Source organism: Nelumbo nucifera, chromosome 4 (assembly GCF_055504915.1).
Source record: "Nelumbo nucifera cultivar China Antique chromosome 4, China Antique-T2T, whole genome shotgun sequence".
NCBI lineage: Eukaryota > Viridiplantae > Streptophyta > Magnoliopsida > Proteales > Nelumbonaceae > Nelumbo > Nelumbo nucifera.
In genome coordinates, this window is record NC_142652.1 from 18,919,560 (window position 1) to 18,937,384 (window position 17,825).

Sequence of the window (17,825 nt, forward strand, 5' to 3'; positions counted from 1 at the left end):
AAAGCCCATTAGGCCACCTAGTTTTGAACGGTTGCAAGAAACTTTGGATTAGTGAATAGTGATTAATGAACAACTTTTGTGATTAACTTTTCATTTAAATTTTATCATAGGAGATGGCTGAAATGATGTTCAGTTTATGACTATTTTTAAAATTAGCAAGATTTTATCACAGGGATGAACTTAGAACCGAAACCGATCGAAACTGACCCAACCCGACTCAAACCGACCAGGTCGATTTTGCTTAACACTGGGTCAGTTTCGGTTTCTATGTCAAGTAACCTGACCAGGTCGGGTCGGTTGGAAAACTACAGTAAACCGACCCAACCCAACCCGTGAACAGCCCTAGGGGTAGGTCTAAGGTATTTCTATCCCTGAAATATGTCAAAACCCAAGAACACATGTATCTTGTGTATCTATGATTCAGTTATTCGATTGATTTATATGTAACAAAATTTTGAACCTTAGTTATACATAATTATGGAGACCGCATGGACCAAAAAGTGGAGACAAAATCATGTACAACAATTTAGGCAACTTATCATGAGTGGATATGTCAATATTCCCTAAACATGGGACCGATGTAGAAATAACATCTTATGCATGCAAAACACTGGTGTGTTCACTCGTGATCCCATATGATTTTGTGACCAGCCAATCTAAACTCCAATCTTTGTATAGATTCCTTAGATGTGAAAAAATACAAGAATAGAAAAGAGACAACAAACTAAGACAAAATAGTAAAGTAGACTATAAATCTATCCTTCTTTATTTTCTTTCTCAAAAGGTTGACAAAGCAAAGAAATACAAAAGAGGGTGAATGAGTATAAATTTATTTTATGTGATTTTTATTGTTCAGTTCACTACAACAAATTTATTTTATGTGCCACATCAGAATTGATGCCAAATTGCCAATACATAAGTGAGTATTGGCAATCAATCTCTGTAAGTGTGCAGAAAAACATAATATCCGTTGAAGTGACACATCTAATGCATCTTGACAATCAATCAAGATCTGTACGTGTACTAACCCAAATGTCCCAGAAATGTTTCATTGTCCAATCAGTCAATCACAAATGCTTAAGCAGATTCCTCTCTCTCTCTCAAAATTTGTTTCATTTACCAGAAAAAAAATCTTGTACCTCATAGGACCAAACATTTATCTCATCTCAGTAAAACAGCCATCTTCATATTTTTTTATTTCAGGCAGATTACAATGACCGTATACTTGATCATAGTTTTTAGTCATCTATACGTAGCCGTCTATGTCAGTCTATTCTCACTCTTTTCTATGTTCTCCAATCCCTTTAGAGTTTTGTGGGTTATTTTTCAATTTTTTAAAAATTAAAAAAAGATTTGGACATTGAATTATTTGAACTCATCTACAACCAATTCAATTTCCTTTTTATTAGAAAACTGAATTTAATTAACACCATTCCATGCATCATGGGTCTCTTCTAGTTTATATTGTAAATGTATCAAAATTTCATATTCGTTCTTCTAAGACTACAAAGTACCAAAGTTTTATTCAACTACATTGGGCTCAGATTTGGTGTTCCGATTTATTAGGAGATCCGAACTGTCAGGTTTGAATTGGGCCAATTCTCAAAATTTAATAAATGCTTAGTCCAACCTAACTCAACCAAAGTTGCGTTCTTGTTTTTTTTTTTTTTTTTTTGTTTACGCCAGTTGCACTCTTGATGCAAGGATTCTTATCTTAGGCAAATTTCAGCATTATATGGTAAAGATCAATGTTTAGAGAATTGAACTGGACCAATTGGTTCAACCTATAAAATCATGAACTGGTTCATTGGCTGGTTCAGTCAGGCTCGACCATTCCAATCAGCTGGGAACTGATGAACCAGTCTCAGCTTCATAGAACCGGCTGATTTTTATTCATCTTTTTTTTTTTAATTTCCAGATGTTATAATTTTGCACTCATTTGTCTGATTGGAGTGATTTTTTTATAACTCTTTACGATCAAGGAGACAAAGGTGCCTTACCCCTCTATTTTTTTACAAAAAAAAACACCTTTTTTAGCTTTAAATCTTAACTTTTAATATAAAAAATTACAATATACATATATATATATATATATCATATACAAAATATAATTATATTTTGAATTTTTTTGAAGACAATATATATCATAAGTTGATCTACTCACCAATCCAACCCAAACAATTGAACCATTGACCCGCAACCTGAGGAAGTGAGAAAGATATCAAAATTAATTTGTCTACTAGTTAATTATGCTATTTATCTATTAACTCCTTTTAAAAAGCAAGAGTTCTATCAAAATGTGAAAAGAATATTAAAATCATCTAACTACCTAGGTGGCGTAAAAACAGATCCAAAGGAGCCTCTATCAATGATGTAAGATAACTATAGGCACTACATCAGTTGAGAATTGCTTTATACTTTATATTAACTAATCTGCGCCAAAAGCCTATATTTGGAATTGGTCTTTATGCAATTTAATTTGCACGACGAGTACGTCTGTTCAAAAACAAGGTCATTGCCGCAATGTTTGTGACAATTACTTTGCCCAAAAGTCATTTGCGCTAGAGTTGTTTAACCGTCAGAACTGCTTGAAGTGACTGGTGTTATTTTATAGTTGAGCACTTGCAATTGTACATTGGGAATATCTCTTATATATACTTGTATATTGTCATTTATGGGAATATATTCCTAATGTATAGCTGTAATATGCTGTGAGATTGGTGTGAAGCGTGCTCTATGAAGAATAAATTTGAGTTTCAGGGAAAGGTATAATATCAGAAGATCCTTGACCAATCAAAGTCCCTTTGAATTTCAATGAATACCACTTGATTGGTTACCACTTTTATAATGGTGGTTGATTGGTTATTAATTTTTCTAGTATCATAGTTGAATCCTTACACGTTAGACTAAACAAATGAATTTTCTGTTTGGAAAAATCTATGATAACAGAAAGACATGATATTGGAATTAAAGACTTTGATAATCAAAACCCTATGTGAATTTTGATAAAAACCCACCAAATTTGTGACTATTTTTTTTTAATGCAAGTTGATTTGATTATAAGTTTCTTTCTGGTATATATGTCTTTCCGGCATCATAGTCGAATTATTTTTGTTTGTGCAAGTGCTCTTTTGCAATGTCTCCCAGTATCACAGGCTGTCATGGTTTTTGATAACCAAATAAACATGAATTCTTATTGGGCCTGGGGGCCGGGTCTGATAATGGCTGAAGTGGCTGGATTGAACCCTCTAAAGTGTTGTATCAATAAGAGAAGACATGGGTTTTTTTTAGCTCCACCTACTGTGTCACAATCCGATCGGTTAGGGAAGTCAAAAGTGGGCATTGATAAATGGAGAACAGAGAGGGAACATATTACCATGTTTTGATTGTTTTCACTTTTCATAGCCAGCATTCTTGTAGTGGCTGGGTGACCTTTTTTGATCCGTTTGAGAGTGATTTTTAAAAAGCCATTTAAAAAGTAGTTTTTTCAAATGCACATTTAGGCAAAAAAAAAAAAACTCGACCATGGCTTTAATGTTGGATCTGACCCTGACCCTGATAGCAAGTAGCAGCCCTTTTCTATTGGAATATCTCTTAATAGAAAAAAGCATGCAAGGGACTGTATGAACGGTGTGAGTATGGTCTTGTGAGGACCAAATCTGATTTCATTTTTTTTAATGGCTCTCACTCTAGACCAGATAACCATTCTCTTAACAGTTTTCACCGTGTGTAGTCCTTTTTGTTATTCAAATCCAAAACATCCAAAAAAAAGTACAAAACTCTGATTACCAATTGTTACATGTTCGAACAGAAATTGGATTTGATCTCACAAGACTGTGCTCCGTTGCAATGGATCAAACTGAGCAGGGCTCTTCATTGGATGACCTACATTTTCACAACAGCAATGGAGCAAAGGAGATTGTTTCATTCTATTTAGCGAAGGAGAAATTGAAACAGTGCTTCCCAGCTTTGTCTCAGTTTAAGCAATTGTTATCGTCTCAGTGAGTTCAAAGACCATCTTTATCTGAACCATCAGGTTACTGATGAACCCCATCAAGTTATATGGACCTTATGGTTGATGAAGGATCTCTCAGAAGGGAGTTCATGATCAATGAGCAGTAGAGGTGAAATTCAGGTCAATCCGAATTAGTATTTTACAAAATTTAATGTCAACCTAGAAATCAAAGTTTTTTTGAGTCGTGGTTTAGGTCAAATGGATTAATCGATGATATGTCAATTAAATAATAAATAATTAAAAAGTAACGTACAAATAATCAAAAGAATATATAAAAAAATATGTATTAATTATGTCAAACAAAATTTAAGTGTGATAAGTAAAACTTATTTATATAACGTAGATGAAATATATAGTTTAAAATTGATCCAAAAGTGAAACTATTTTTTTATCTAAATAGTGGGTCAATGAACCAACTTTTAAAAAAAGAAATTCATGATGTCATAATTGAATAATAAATATTTAAAAAAAAGATCAAACACAAAAAATAAAAAAGTATAGAGTTTTGTCAAAGACATTTCAGAGCCTTTCTAATGTTATATAATCATCATATTAAATAAAAAAAATTGTTAAAATTATTATTATTATTATTGTAATTTAAAATTTCTGCATATGTACTTTTAGTACAAATATTTAATTTATTTTTAGTCATATTGTTACTTTTATTAATTTTCAATTTATATCTTAACTATGATATATCTAAAATTCAAGTAATTAATAAGGAAAAAAATTCATGTATGCAAGACATGTGCTTATTTACTAGTACATATATATATATATATAATAAATAATAAAATATTTTTATTTTTTATGTATAATAGTAAATAATTTTTATAATTATTTTTTGTATGTATAATAATAAATATTTTTTATAATTCTTTACTTTTTTTGTATGTAAAATAAAAAAATATATTTCTATATGTATAATTTATACTTTTTAGAAAAAGCTTGGCTTGCAATCGAGCTCGAATCGAACTGAGCTCAAACTTGTGAGCTTTTGAATTGAGCCAAGCTTGAGCCTAACACTATTTCTATGAACCAAGCTTGAATAGCCAAGTATTCGGCTTGCCTCGGCTCAGCTCAAATCCACACCTAGATGCCAACAATTGAACTTGCTCCAAAGCCTTTGTTTCTCCTCCTTCCTCCGCTCAATGATTAGCATCCTCTGGATTGAGGAGTAGATGATGTTGGCAAGTGAGACAAGACCATCTAATCCGAGAAGATCATCGTGGCCAATTTTTTTTTGTATAGTTTATGCAATTATTGTGTTTTAGTTTTTTTGATAAAACATTTATAGTTAAAATGTATAATGAGGAGCACATGATTATTATTTTATCATTTTTTGTGATTATTTTCTGCAATTTTCATTTTATTATAATTATAATTTTTGCCTAAAATATATATTTTTTGATAATTTTCATAATTTTATGCATTGTCTATAATTTTTTCTATTTTACCTGAGGTATATAATTTCTGAAAATTCTTGTTACCATTTTATGTGTTTTTCCTGTTATTATTATTTTTAGTTGAAATATATAAAATTTTTAATTTATTATATTTTATTTATTATTCTGAAATTTCTGATTTTTTTGCCTGAAAAATATATTTTAGGAAAATTTTTATCATTTATATGTTTTCAGTAATTTCTATCAACTTGCGCATTTGTTGCAATTTTGGCATTTCATTGCAAATTGTTTGTAATTTGTTTGCATTTCCTAAAAATTTTATACTTCAATGCAATTTTTTTTTTGTATTTTTTCAATTTTCTATGTTTTTATAATTTATCTTTACACATTTATTTAATTTTTTATTAGTTTCTAATTTTTTGTACATTTTTTGTTGTTTTACAGGAAATATATATGTTTTGTCATTTGTTGTCTTTTTATGCATTTTATTTTTATTTTCAAAATTAATTTTTTATGTTTTTCAGATTTTGTAGTTGACATAATCATATGCTTTTATGCAAATAGAATAGAGAAAAAAATTAAAAAAAAATGTCTAATTAGAATAATTGAATTAGAGGGTCAAATGTGTGGGTAGGGTGGGTCAAGGTCAACCCACTCTGATCCACTAACATGGGTCGAAAAAGGGATAGGTGGTCAATATGGGTGGGTTGGTATTTAGTCCACAGCCAACCCAACCCAACCCGCCTATTTGTTACCCTAAAATTAGGTCTATTTTATCATACTTATTTTTTAATATGATAGATATATAATAATAGAAATGTGTCCAATTTTTTCATAATTTCTTTATCTTCTATTTTTTTGTATTTTTTATATTTATAAATTTTTATTATTTATTTATGACATCATGGAATCATCTATTTGACCCCAATGGTTGAACTACTTACCCACCACCTATATGGAAAATATGATTTCATTTCTATGTTTATTTTAAAAATATAAAATTTTATTATATTAATAATTATTGTGTGGATTTATTAGTGTAATTTAACGGTGAAAAATAAAAATTTAAATGATGGATTCAATGAAAAAGAGAGTGTGATTTATTTAATGACTTAAATGTGAGACTTAATGAAAGGTAATTGAATGTACCCAATAGTATTATTTTAATTACATTTTCTACCTTTTCAATAGAGATGAACCAAATTGAAGAAGATGGGTATTTTAGTAAAGAAAATTTCCAAAAACCAATACCTCATTCACACTTTTATAAGTAGTATAGATATAGATATAGATTAAGCCTCACATAAGCTGAATAGTGAAAAAAAAAAAGCTTAAACATTGGGGGAAACATCAAAAAGACATTTCCTTCCATGGATAACTCTCACTCAAGTCGAGAAAATAATTTCTTTAATAAACATTTTAACCAAACAACATTTCAAATTCCATTGAGAAAAATGCCTACTGGTGCTGAGCTGACACTACTTTTAGATAAACGACAAAGGAACCAAACACCATCCTAATAAGGCATGTTAAAAATGGGTGTTTTTGTATCTTACATGCCAAAACTCAAAAGGACAACATATTAGAAAAGATTCTTGATTATTGGCAAGTGGCAAAATTGACTTAAATGATTGCAAGTAGTAAGGCATGTCAGGGGGTCGGGGTTATCCAATTTGAAGAATTTATACAACATTGATCGAGTCCATTCAAATTCTAGCAAATCTTCAATATAAGCCCACTTGCCGGGGACTCAAAAAGGGTAAATAAAGTGGCAGCTCTAGGAAGTGGGGAAAAAAAATCAAAATCCGATACATGCAAAACAAATGTTATACACCACCAATCGGTTATGTCTTGTTTGAAAATTAAATTAAAAATTTGTTGCGTAATTAATTAAGGTTTTAGTCTTGTTTTATTTTATTTTTACTTATTAGTTTTAACTTTTTTACTACATGATCTGATTGTGTTACTTATTAGTTTTAACTTTTTAACTTCTAGAAGAAATCTCGTCAAAAAAAGAATTGTAGAATATGATAGATTTGCCAGTCCATGTTTAATTTGGAAACGAAACTTAGCACTATCGCCCACATTCCGAGAGACCCAGATAAGGAAACCATCCAAATCCAAATGTAATTTTAATTTTAAATGAATTTCTTTGAAAGTTTCAATCGATCATGTTAAATATGGCATATATTTATATTGATGGGGTAATTTGAGTTCTGTCCACCTCAGAATTCATAATGCCATTGTACAGTTCAGGTGAGGGGTGAGGATAAATACATTTGGAGAATTAATTTCTGAATTCTGAAGTAGAATGAACAATAAAAAGGCCTATATTGATTTATTATGAAAGACTTTTTTTTTTGAAATGCAAAATTGCATTAAATGAGAGATAACTTAGTTTCAGTCCTACATATCAGAGGAAATAAAAGGCTCTAAAAAAATTGGGCAAGAAGACCAAGTCGTGAGATTAGTAAGAGATACAGCATGTTTTGCTATAGGTTTGTTTCAGTCATACATATCAGAGGAAATAAAAGGATCTAAAGAAGTTGGGCATGAAGACCAAGTCGTGAGATTAGTAAGAGATAGAGCATGTTTTGCTAACTTTATGGGTAGGTATGTTTGCATGTCGTCTGAGTGTCGCCTTCAATTTGTAAGGAGCTAATGGAGATGCTCTTGCGAAGATGAACTTGACCCCAGGAGTCGCAGAGAATGATCCCAATTCCAGCCTTGGAGTTTGAAGGTGTCACCATCAACATTCACTTAATCCTAGAGACGAAGGTGACCACATAGGAATAAAATCAGTATCATCAGCGCTTGAAACATTTAACTGTTATTTATTATCATAAGTATTATGAAAGACTAGCAAAGTTAATGTTAAGTTTTCGGGGGTATAGTTCATGCAATATAAAGCTGTTTCATTTTCAGCTTTCTTCACTCTTTACGGCTCGCGCAAACGAAGGAAAGAGAAAGATAGCGACATGGACATGGACATGGAAGAGAAGGGGCTATCTATTTCTATGACATTTGAGGAAAAGAATCAAGCAAAAAGGACTAAAAAAAAGCACTAAGAATCTATCTCTAGAGATAATGTTTGGCATACGTCTCTTCAAAACCTACCTACGTCGTTGGCAGATGGGAGGACAAGGGAAAAACAGCTCAATCACCCGAGTTTCCAACCATTGGATGCATGGTGCTTGCAAGTTGTAAACGGAGCTCTTCACCGGATGAGTGATATTTTTGGTGACAAACGGATCAAAGGAGATTGTTTTCTTCGGTTATCCACATTCCCCAAATATAAGGACCATCCAAGTAAAGACACAGTCACACAACAGGAACAATTGAATTGACATATCAGGACACGACAGCAGAGGGCCGTCCAAAATATGATACCACACCTAAACAAAAGCACCTATTTTCACATCAATATAGTAGTTGTGCAGCCTTCAGCATTGAATTACCTTAGATAGCAGATGAATTAAGTAGGTATGAAAGAAACAACACCCAAAAACATCACCTTTGAATTCTCATGTACAAAAGAATGTACAGAAGAACAGAACGACCACTGATGTTGGAAACACATATAAGATCATAAAATACAACAATATGACCCAATAAATTAGTTTACAGGCTGCAACATTTAATGCTCAATCATCAGCAATGTCCAACTAAATAGTCTACAGGCTGCAGCAATTAGAGCCTAATCCTCAAAGATTTATTCAACCAGCTTAAAGTGACTTCTTTCTTTTTCTTTGTTTCGTGTTTCTTCCTTCCCTATTTTTTTCCCTTTAGCAGGCACACAAGTTTGTAAGTTGTAACCTTGTGTTCATGATGCTCAGGTTTCAACAAAGAAAAGTTACAGCTTGCACCTGGTTTGCTACAAATTTTCAGTCGTCTATGGCATGACACAAAGAAATTAAGTTATTTTCTCTTCTTTTAACCGTAGAAGTGCTACAAGCTGTTGATCTTGATTCCTGATATCAGAATTTGCAAGTAAGCTGTTCTTTTCAGCTACTGCAGCCTGAGGTTTTATCTGTGCCATATTACTGTTGGCTGTGTTATGACTGTTGTTCCTAGCTGTTGGTACATCATGATTGTGTTTACCCTCATATGTAGTTATGACTGCTTTTGGGTCCGTTGAAGCCCTCTCCACATGCTTGCGAACATTACATCCAGCATTTGTGCATTTATAGTAGCTCCTGTTGATAGTAGTGACATGAATCAGTATCTTGATTTATGGAAAAGAAATAAATTTCACACAACATACTACTGTCACTTCAATTCAAATAAGCAAAATGAACCTCTGAAAAGTACAACGGATGGGAAAGAAAACCTCCACCCAATGAAATAACCAGCACTTTTAATGAAGTCTTTCTTGAGGTACTGAGAAATTACAACAAGCTCAGAGTTGTCACACATTTTATAGATTAGTCGTATTATATATAATATTAAAAATATAATGCCTTTGTCATCACATACAGGAAAACTACTCTAAAATAAAAGTTGATACTTCACCAAGTGAAAGAAGAAATAAATAAATAAGAAAAGAAGAACCTGACGTAATCATGAAATTGAAGCATAGGCAATCAACCTTGGCTATTATTACCAACAAATCACCAAGGGAAAGATGATGGAAGAAAATATCAAAGACAACAGATAGATTAAATCTAGGCATATACACATACAGACATTGAACACAGATACCAGATAACAAGTATTGTGCCCAGGAAGACCTGACACATATTCCCACTCTAAATGAAAATATGAGGATACATGTAGGGCAACTAATATATAACTGGCTATGCCTGAATCGAAACAGATAGAGAAGGCAAATTAAAGATTTTTCCCAAGCATGTGACTGGACCACTGGATGTGCATCCACATTTATTTGCAATTTCCACACCCACCACATCAAATTTAGGACAGAGCCCTCATCACATAGAAGGGAATAATGGGGGAAGAGAGAAATTTATGCAGATACTAACAGGTTTATATAATGCAAAAATTGGAAAAATGATCAAAAAACACGAATTTTGAGATTCACAAGAACAGAGAGGAGAATGGAGATTTGAATAATACATTAACCTAACACAATTGTGAGGTTGCTCTATACCATATGGGAGAAATCACCATAAACCAAAGTTAACACTTTGTGGAAAAGCTGTCAAAATCTTACTATTACAATATGATTCACAATTTGAATCATGAATTCCAAGGGTTTTTTGGTTAGAGATGCAACTTGGGCCAGGTTACACAAGTAATGGCCCCCTTTTGCCCTTGTACATATAATAATGCTAAAATCAAAGAACCTTTATCCATTAATCTAAGTTAAATAAGAATATTTTAGCAAGATGAAGTGAAGAAACCAGGCCAACACGATTCCAATCCAACCCAAAAAAAAGTCAGGGTTGGCATGGGTTTAGGGCTAGGGTTGAGGGTTCAACAACTTGGGTTGGGTCAGGATTGACGTCAACCCAACACAACTTGCATCCCTAATTTCAATTCAAACCTTATATCTAAGTCCTTTACATAGAAAAATCTTATGATCATTATTTGAATCTTACAATTTAATTCATGAGTCTTACCATTTACATGATTCAATGATTTGAACCAATTAACTTGAGACCTAGTTCTCTACTTTTTTGTTCATTTGCTTATTTTAGGTTTTTTTTTTTTTTTGATAAATAACAGGAAACTTTCAAAGGGGCTTGTTTTAAAAACCTCACTAGAATAAGACTTATTTAGATAGGTTAAAGAGCCATTATTTGTGGGTTAATTGACTTTCCAGTCAAACTTATTTAATCATCTCATGCTTCTACTGTACATGTAGTGAACTCTTTTGTATTAAGTACATATATGATATGGTAGATATGGATTAAAATGGCTTCAAATCATCTTTCTATATACAACTCAACTAAGCCTTGTCCCAACCATATGGGATTGGCATTATTTTTCTATATATACTCAATTATTTAATTTTTTTTTATAGATTTCTAAACAAACAGAAAATGTTCTTATTATTTTTCTATGATTTTCAGAACATTGCTTTACAGAACAAAGTCATGGTCGAAAAGGTTGGTGAGGGAAGTGAGATTTACAGAATCAGAACAAGGAAATGATTCTCATGGTAAACCTCCATGTGTCAGTAACATATATTCAGAGCTCCAACACGTGGTTAAAATGTGAAGATGCAAAGGTATCAGAACTGGGCATGAGAAGACATTTGACGCAACCAAGAGGGAATAGTAGGTGAGGCAGAAAATAATTGTTAAGAGAGGTTGAAGACTCTTGGCAGTTGCTTCCACTTGGGTTCATTATACTGCTCTTAGACTTGAACCAACATTCTCAATCTCTCATGATTACCAGCCAAACATTTTACCATTGCACCAAAGAGTGGCCCCTCCCCAGAAGCAACTGAAGTAAAACCCAAACTGTCCTTGGGCCAGCATAGAGAGAATATGAGAGCTCTCGCAAGAAACCTTGTAGCATTAAATAACAATTGAAAATTCCCTTTAACCTTAATTCCCAACATTTTAATTTCTTAAGTTCAAGATAGAAATGATGGCTTGGTCTCACAGAACCAAAGTAATCAGAGGATCTAAATCAACACAAGTATCTAAATAGCATTCAATAAAACTAAGAGAAGAAGAAAAAAACATGACTAGCACATACCTTTTTATCAAAAACAAATTAAATAACTCTTGATTAGTCAGAGAGGATTTTTTAGCTACATCAGTGAAATCAATTAGCTACTTATAAAAGAACAAAATCAGTGAAATGAATTAGTTAAAAATCACCAATGTACTTGAATTATCTTAACCTGGGTTCAATTTACTACCATGTTGTACCAGGAGAAAGTATAAGAAGACATCTACAATCAACTTGGATGACACAACCGCTAGTGTGCACATGTATCACAGAATAAATTTAAACCACTGTGTCACAGTAAATGTATACCATTAGCATGAATTGGAACAAAGTTACAACCTTGGATAAGGATTCCCTTTGACCACTTTCTGACCATATTTGCGCCACCTATATCCATCATCCAAAAGGTCAACTTCACTTGTTGTCTGCACAATGATCCTAGGTTCTGTGACTGTTCTATGTGAAGAAGCAGGTTCAGAAACTTTGGCTTCTATGTGCCTGATCATTAAGAACAAGGCCATGTTAGGACACAAAAAAAGCTAAAGAACCTCTAAGTCTGGAGAGGTTATTAAGTGTAAAACATGCCTTCTCTTTGAATCAGGTTCGTCATCATCTCCTTCATCCACTCTTGTTTCAGCATCACCCACTTCCTCACCATCACTTGAACCAGATAGTTGCTCAGGCGTTGCTTGGCTAGATTCCTGTTCCTTCCTATAAAGTGAAGAGGAGGTAATATTTTCATTTGGCCCATTCAAATTCCCAGACTGAACCCGTGAACCAAATTCAGGTTTCCCTTGCAAACTTAAGCTTGCATTAGAATTCCCACTTTCTTTTGCACGCTTATTGGGTTGAGGTTGTGGATGGTTGTGCTGGCCCTTATAGATGATCTCAGTAACCTGACCATCAGGAGAACGCTCAACCTTTTTCTTGACAGGACAATTGGAGTGGGTGCATTTGTAATAGCTTCGAGGAAACTCACTTCCTTTCACCTGCTTCTGCCCATATTTCCGCCAATTGTAGCCATCATCAGCAGGCTTTTCAACAGCACTGGAGGCAGGTTGTGACCTCTGTTCAGAATTGGAGAACTCTGATGATTCCACGATGGTGCCTTTAGAGTCTGATGTTGATGGTGGGATATGTTGGTGTGAAGGTCCATTGATACTAAAGGGCACATGTTGCACTAGTGAAGTTGTAGGAGGTACTAAGACCGAAGAAGGATATTCACCTTGGATAGGCATATAAGACTGGGATTGAGCAGCCTGTGCAGTGACTTGTGCCAGGGCCTGCTGGTGAGACATTCCAAAGGGACCCTGCACACAATCAACAAACCATAGAAATAAATGCCTGATACAAGTCACCAAATATTGCTTTCCATAAAGTATTTTGGTATTAAGGGAATATGAAGGGTCCCTAGAAGCATCAAAACATGGGACGGATTTCGTGTAGTAATTTGGTGTTAATAAAGGAGGAACTACAATATGGTGCCAGCAACAATCATGATGAAAGTTGCCTTCACCCATACAGTACATTTGATGCCTCCGTGCATAAATTTAGACTGTTCAATCAAAAGACTACCTCTTTCTTGAGCCAAATATAGCCATTTCAATTAAAGTTTACAATGACAAACTAAAGCTTAATGTGGGTTCAGAAGGAAGAAAAAACAGAAGTAAATGTAACAATCAGAAAGAAGGTCAATGCATCGAGTGATAAGCATTTTCAAATGACATTTCCCCTAAACATAGCCCATCCAAGATGGAACACACTGAATTGCTAGTCCAGATCAATGAATTGGTGGCAGGACAGTGCAAAAGAGTTCCCATCATTATCATATGCTTTCAGGGGTTTTTTTTAGATAAATAGGGAAAAGTATTGACATACAAAACTCAGTCCAGGAAAAGAAACTTCAAAAGTCAAGTTAAAAGTGATCAAATATACATGACTCCAACAAGTTAACTGTATAGATAATGAGAATAATGACTCTCACCACTTTACATCAATTCCCCAACCAACAGGTCAAGCTACCAGGTAAGACCATTGAACAGGGTAAATTTTCCTTTAATGAATGCAAATGAAAGCAATTACTTGGTTTTGTTCACAATCTTCACTCTGCTGCAACAGCAGAACAAAGCTCCACACCACCGATAACAGAGAAGCTAATTTATCCCTTACCCATTGGAGAAACGCTGGACAGAACCAAAACTAGGTTCTAAAGAAAACTCTTGCCCAGACAAATGTTCAAGCATTAAAATAAAATTCATTCCAAGTTTTGGCATAGGCATGTCATCCGACTTGAAACCCAACCTCCGAAGTCGGACCCATGTTATCCACGACATCAAATACAAACGAAGTAAACATATTGACTATTCCAAAGCAGGATTTAATCCTAGAACAGTTCTATATTCCCTCAAATAAAGAGTAAGAGGATGTTGCTGTTGGTCTCAGCCTCCGTTTACTGTGGCCCGACAACATCGGTCAAATAAAGCACATCCGACATCTAAAGTTTCGCATTTCAAAGCCAATAAACGTCAAAGTCTCCTTCAGTAGCAACAGACTTACACGAACGCTCTGAAGAACGGGAAACAGAAATAACAACATGCTTAGTATGACATCATATTCATGTCAATTACCTGACCAGGTGAAAAGAATCCCGGTGAATCAAGCAAGGTAGCAGGGCTTAAACCAGGCGGAATCGTAAACATAGGCAGAGGGGATTGGGCAATCACCAAATTCAACGGTCGTTGGGGCTTAAGACAGAAATCCTTTTCACCTCCATCCCCTGAATCCTTCTGCTTGGAGGACTCCTGGGTTGAATTATCCGTGAAAAAGTTGGGTCTCATACCGGCAACAGAAACTGGCGAAGCCATGGCCCCAGCGAGAAGCTGCGAGAAAGACCGACAGTCAGACTCAGGATCGTTTTCAGAGAAGAAATTATTGACGAGCGTCATAGGACCGGGGCTGGTGCCAGCTCCGCCAGTGAAGAGACTCTCGACCGAGGAGCGAGAAGGGAGAGCAATCGTGGGGCGAGGGGGAGCAGCTGGTCTTTGAGACCTATCATTTTCAGCCATCGATGATGATTGTATGGAGTCTGCACCGCGCAGTTATACGAGATTTACCATTATTAATGGGAGGCTTCTCTTCTTTTCGTGAAGTTGTTTTATCCTTTTCTTCTCAGAAGAGTTGCAGAGAAAATCTTCTTAGGTTTTCCCTCTCTGTTCTCTTTTTCTTCGTTTAACTCCTCTGCTGTGGATCTAGAAATCTGTGAAAAGTCCACGCACGGAGACGACGAAGACATTCATTTCTCATTCTTATTTTCTACTTAAATCCAACTTAAATTCCCTCCAAATTAAACTCAAATGAAATGCGGCCAAAACAAACTCATGAATTTCTGTCATCCATAGGCTGTCACTTTATTGACTTACATGCCCCCGACGACTTCTGAAAATGACGAAATTATTCTTTAATTAACCTTAAGCCATTCACATGAAATGACAAATATAGACTTCAAAACGTGGGAAAATAACACAGCAAAATTGGGAAAAATAGATACAGATGTATATTTCGGAAAAGATGTCCACTTGTGGTAATTGGAGGAATAAATTGAGTCGTATACAATCACAATGTATGAACGGCACCATCGTTTTACCGTATTGAAGTAGCTAACCTATAACCATGCCTTTTATGGGTCCCACATGCGAGAACTCCCACTCTACATATTTGGTTTGACCCTGATTCCTGAATTAGCGCCATCAAAACTGAGTTTCTGACTGACTGACTGACCGAGAAAGAGCGATCCATACATTTATGATTTATAGAGGACAACCAAGATTCCAATCAAATGGTTTTGGGCTGGTCACAACATCCAAATGCACAGAAACAGGATTAGATGTATAAAGAAGCTCGTATTAATTCATGAGCCAACTAAGATTATCATTATTTGTTTAATTTATTAGCATAATATCATAGTTAATTGGCGTATTAGAAAGGATAATGTTTTTTTAGTGGACCGAATTCATTTAGCTTTTGAGAGAAGGATCATTTATAATCTAACGAGGTGCCCGTCACAAAATTGTCCCTCACAGTATCTCACAGCACATCTCCGTCGTGTATTAAGAACATCTCAATTATAATATTCACAATATACGAGAGGGATGAGGAATGTATTGTGGGACATTGTGGGGCTGATTTGAACTCTCTCATCTATCATTCCGCTTTTGACCTTCTACCTTAACTAAATTACCCAACCCGACAGGAGTACGTCTCCATCAGTCCACCCGATGATGCATGTCGTGTCGGCCCGTGTCCAAGGAGATTTTACGAGCTGTGGATATGACACGTATGTTTGTTCTCCGCCATCGGTTTATTGGATAGCCAGCTGCAAACCAACGTAAGCCCATATCGGATGTCTCCGTGCATCAGCGCCTCACAGGTGCCTCACACAGTGAAACAGGGACACTTATCGTCTAGCACGAGCTCCATCTTTATGCGTGCGGAGCTAACGGTAACGGGACCCCATTCTTGAACCTTTTTTTTATTCGAATACGGGGGAGAACCCCGGATTACTGTCCTTCTGTGATCGAAATCTATTGATTTTTTCGACGTCGGCATTCATTCCGGCGGTCCACCATCGGAAGGTAGTTACTCCTGTATTTTTATTATTATTTTTTTTTTCTTTTCACTGCAAAACAGATGAGGGAGGGTTTTTTTCACCACCGGCAAGGTGGAAAGAACTCAACCCCTGTGCTGAAGCATCGCTGCTGTAATCGAGCAAAGTGAGGATAAATTAAAGAGCTCAACCCCCTGTATCCAGCTATGAATTCGGATCCGCGTGTTTCGATTGCAATTGCGAAATTCAATCTCAAGGTCTTCAAGTCAACTGTGTTCTTGGATTATTAGAGACCGGTTAACGGGTCGAAGTCCAACGAGTGTGACATGGTTTAAAGGTTACGGAACAAGGAGAAATCTTGGCAAAGTACAGGAATTTTACGAGGTTTAAAATCGGCGTTAAAGAGGATTGTAGCTATGTGGTTGCCGGCACAAGCCGATGGCATTCGAGGATTGTAGCTATCTGTCGATTCGCAACGACGAGATTAATGACACGATCCCAATAGTCTGAAGTGAAAAATGTTGCTGGTGGTCGTTGGTGATGGCCGGTGGTGTAAAAAACTCTCCCTCATCTATTTTGCAGTCGAAAAAAAAATAAGAATACAGGAGTGAAAGTGTGAAAAAGATGAGAGATATGGAGAGTTGATTACCTTTCGACGGTGTGACTGCCGGCGTCGGAAAAAATAGCAGATTTCGATCAAAGACGAAAAGACGGTAAATAGGGGATCTCCTCCGAAGTCCAGTCAAAACAGAGGATCGAGCGGGAGCTGGCAGCCTAGCACGCGTTAGCTCCGCACGCATAAAGATAGAACTCGTGCGGGAGGACAAGTGTTCCTGTTTCATTGTGCGGGGCACCTGTGGAGCGCTGATGCGAACTCAGGAGATGGGGTGACGATGGCCGATGGCCGGGTTTGACCAGGAATTGTCGAATAGTGCAGAAAGTGGGGACAGAGCGACAGGTATGGAAAATGGAAGAGAGAGGAGGAACGACTGCTTATAGGTTTATTTTTGGGGATTCGAGAGTTGAGAAGTTCACGACGTAATCCTAGCTTTCCAACCGGGATTTCTTTCATCCTTTTTATCGGTATGATTAGGATTTCGGATTTGGAAGGGTGGAAAATGGAAAACGCCAGCACGATTCACATCCGATGCGCGTT

At 35.4% G+C, this 17,825-nt stretch overlaps 1 protein-coding gene across 6 annotated transcripts; it reads right to left on the minus strand.

Annotated features, from left to right (window-relative positions):
• Nucleotides 1-7,818: 7,818 nt before the first annotated feature.
• On the minus strand, nucleotides 7,819-15,378 carry LOC104598039 (putative WRKY transcription factor 4). Of its 6 annotated transcripts, XR_016085773.1 has the most exons (6): nucleotides 14,694-15,378; nucleotides 12,652-13,376; nucleotides 12,406-12,564; nucleotides 9,523-9,617; nucleotides 8,539-8,816; nucleotides 7,819-8,187 (listed from the first exon to the last, which is right to left on the minus strand). XR_016085773.1 is itself a non-coding variant. In XM_019197913.2 (5 exons), exons 1-5 carry the CDS (start codon nucleotides 15,129-15,131, stop codon nucleotides 8,171-8,173), a joined length of 1,434 nt encoding a protein of 477 aa, XP_019053458.1. In that variant the 5' UTR covers nucleotides 15,132-15,378; the 3' UTR covers nucleotides 7,824-8,170. The 6 variants fall into 6 exon arrangements, 5 of the variants coding, with proteins under 5 accessions (XP_019053458.1, XP_088760165.1, XP_088760166.1 ...); XM_019197913.2 differs by lacking the exon at nucleotides 8,539-8,816 and having other exon boundaries at nucleotides 7,824-8,187; XM_088904039.1 differs by lacking the exon at nucleotides 7,819-8,187 and having other exon boundaries at nucleotides 8,236-8,816.
• Between the last annotated feature and the right edge of the window lie 2,447 nt (nucleotides 15,379-17,825).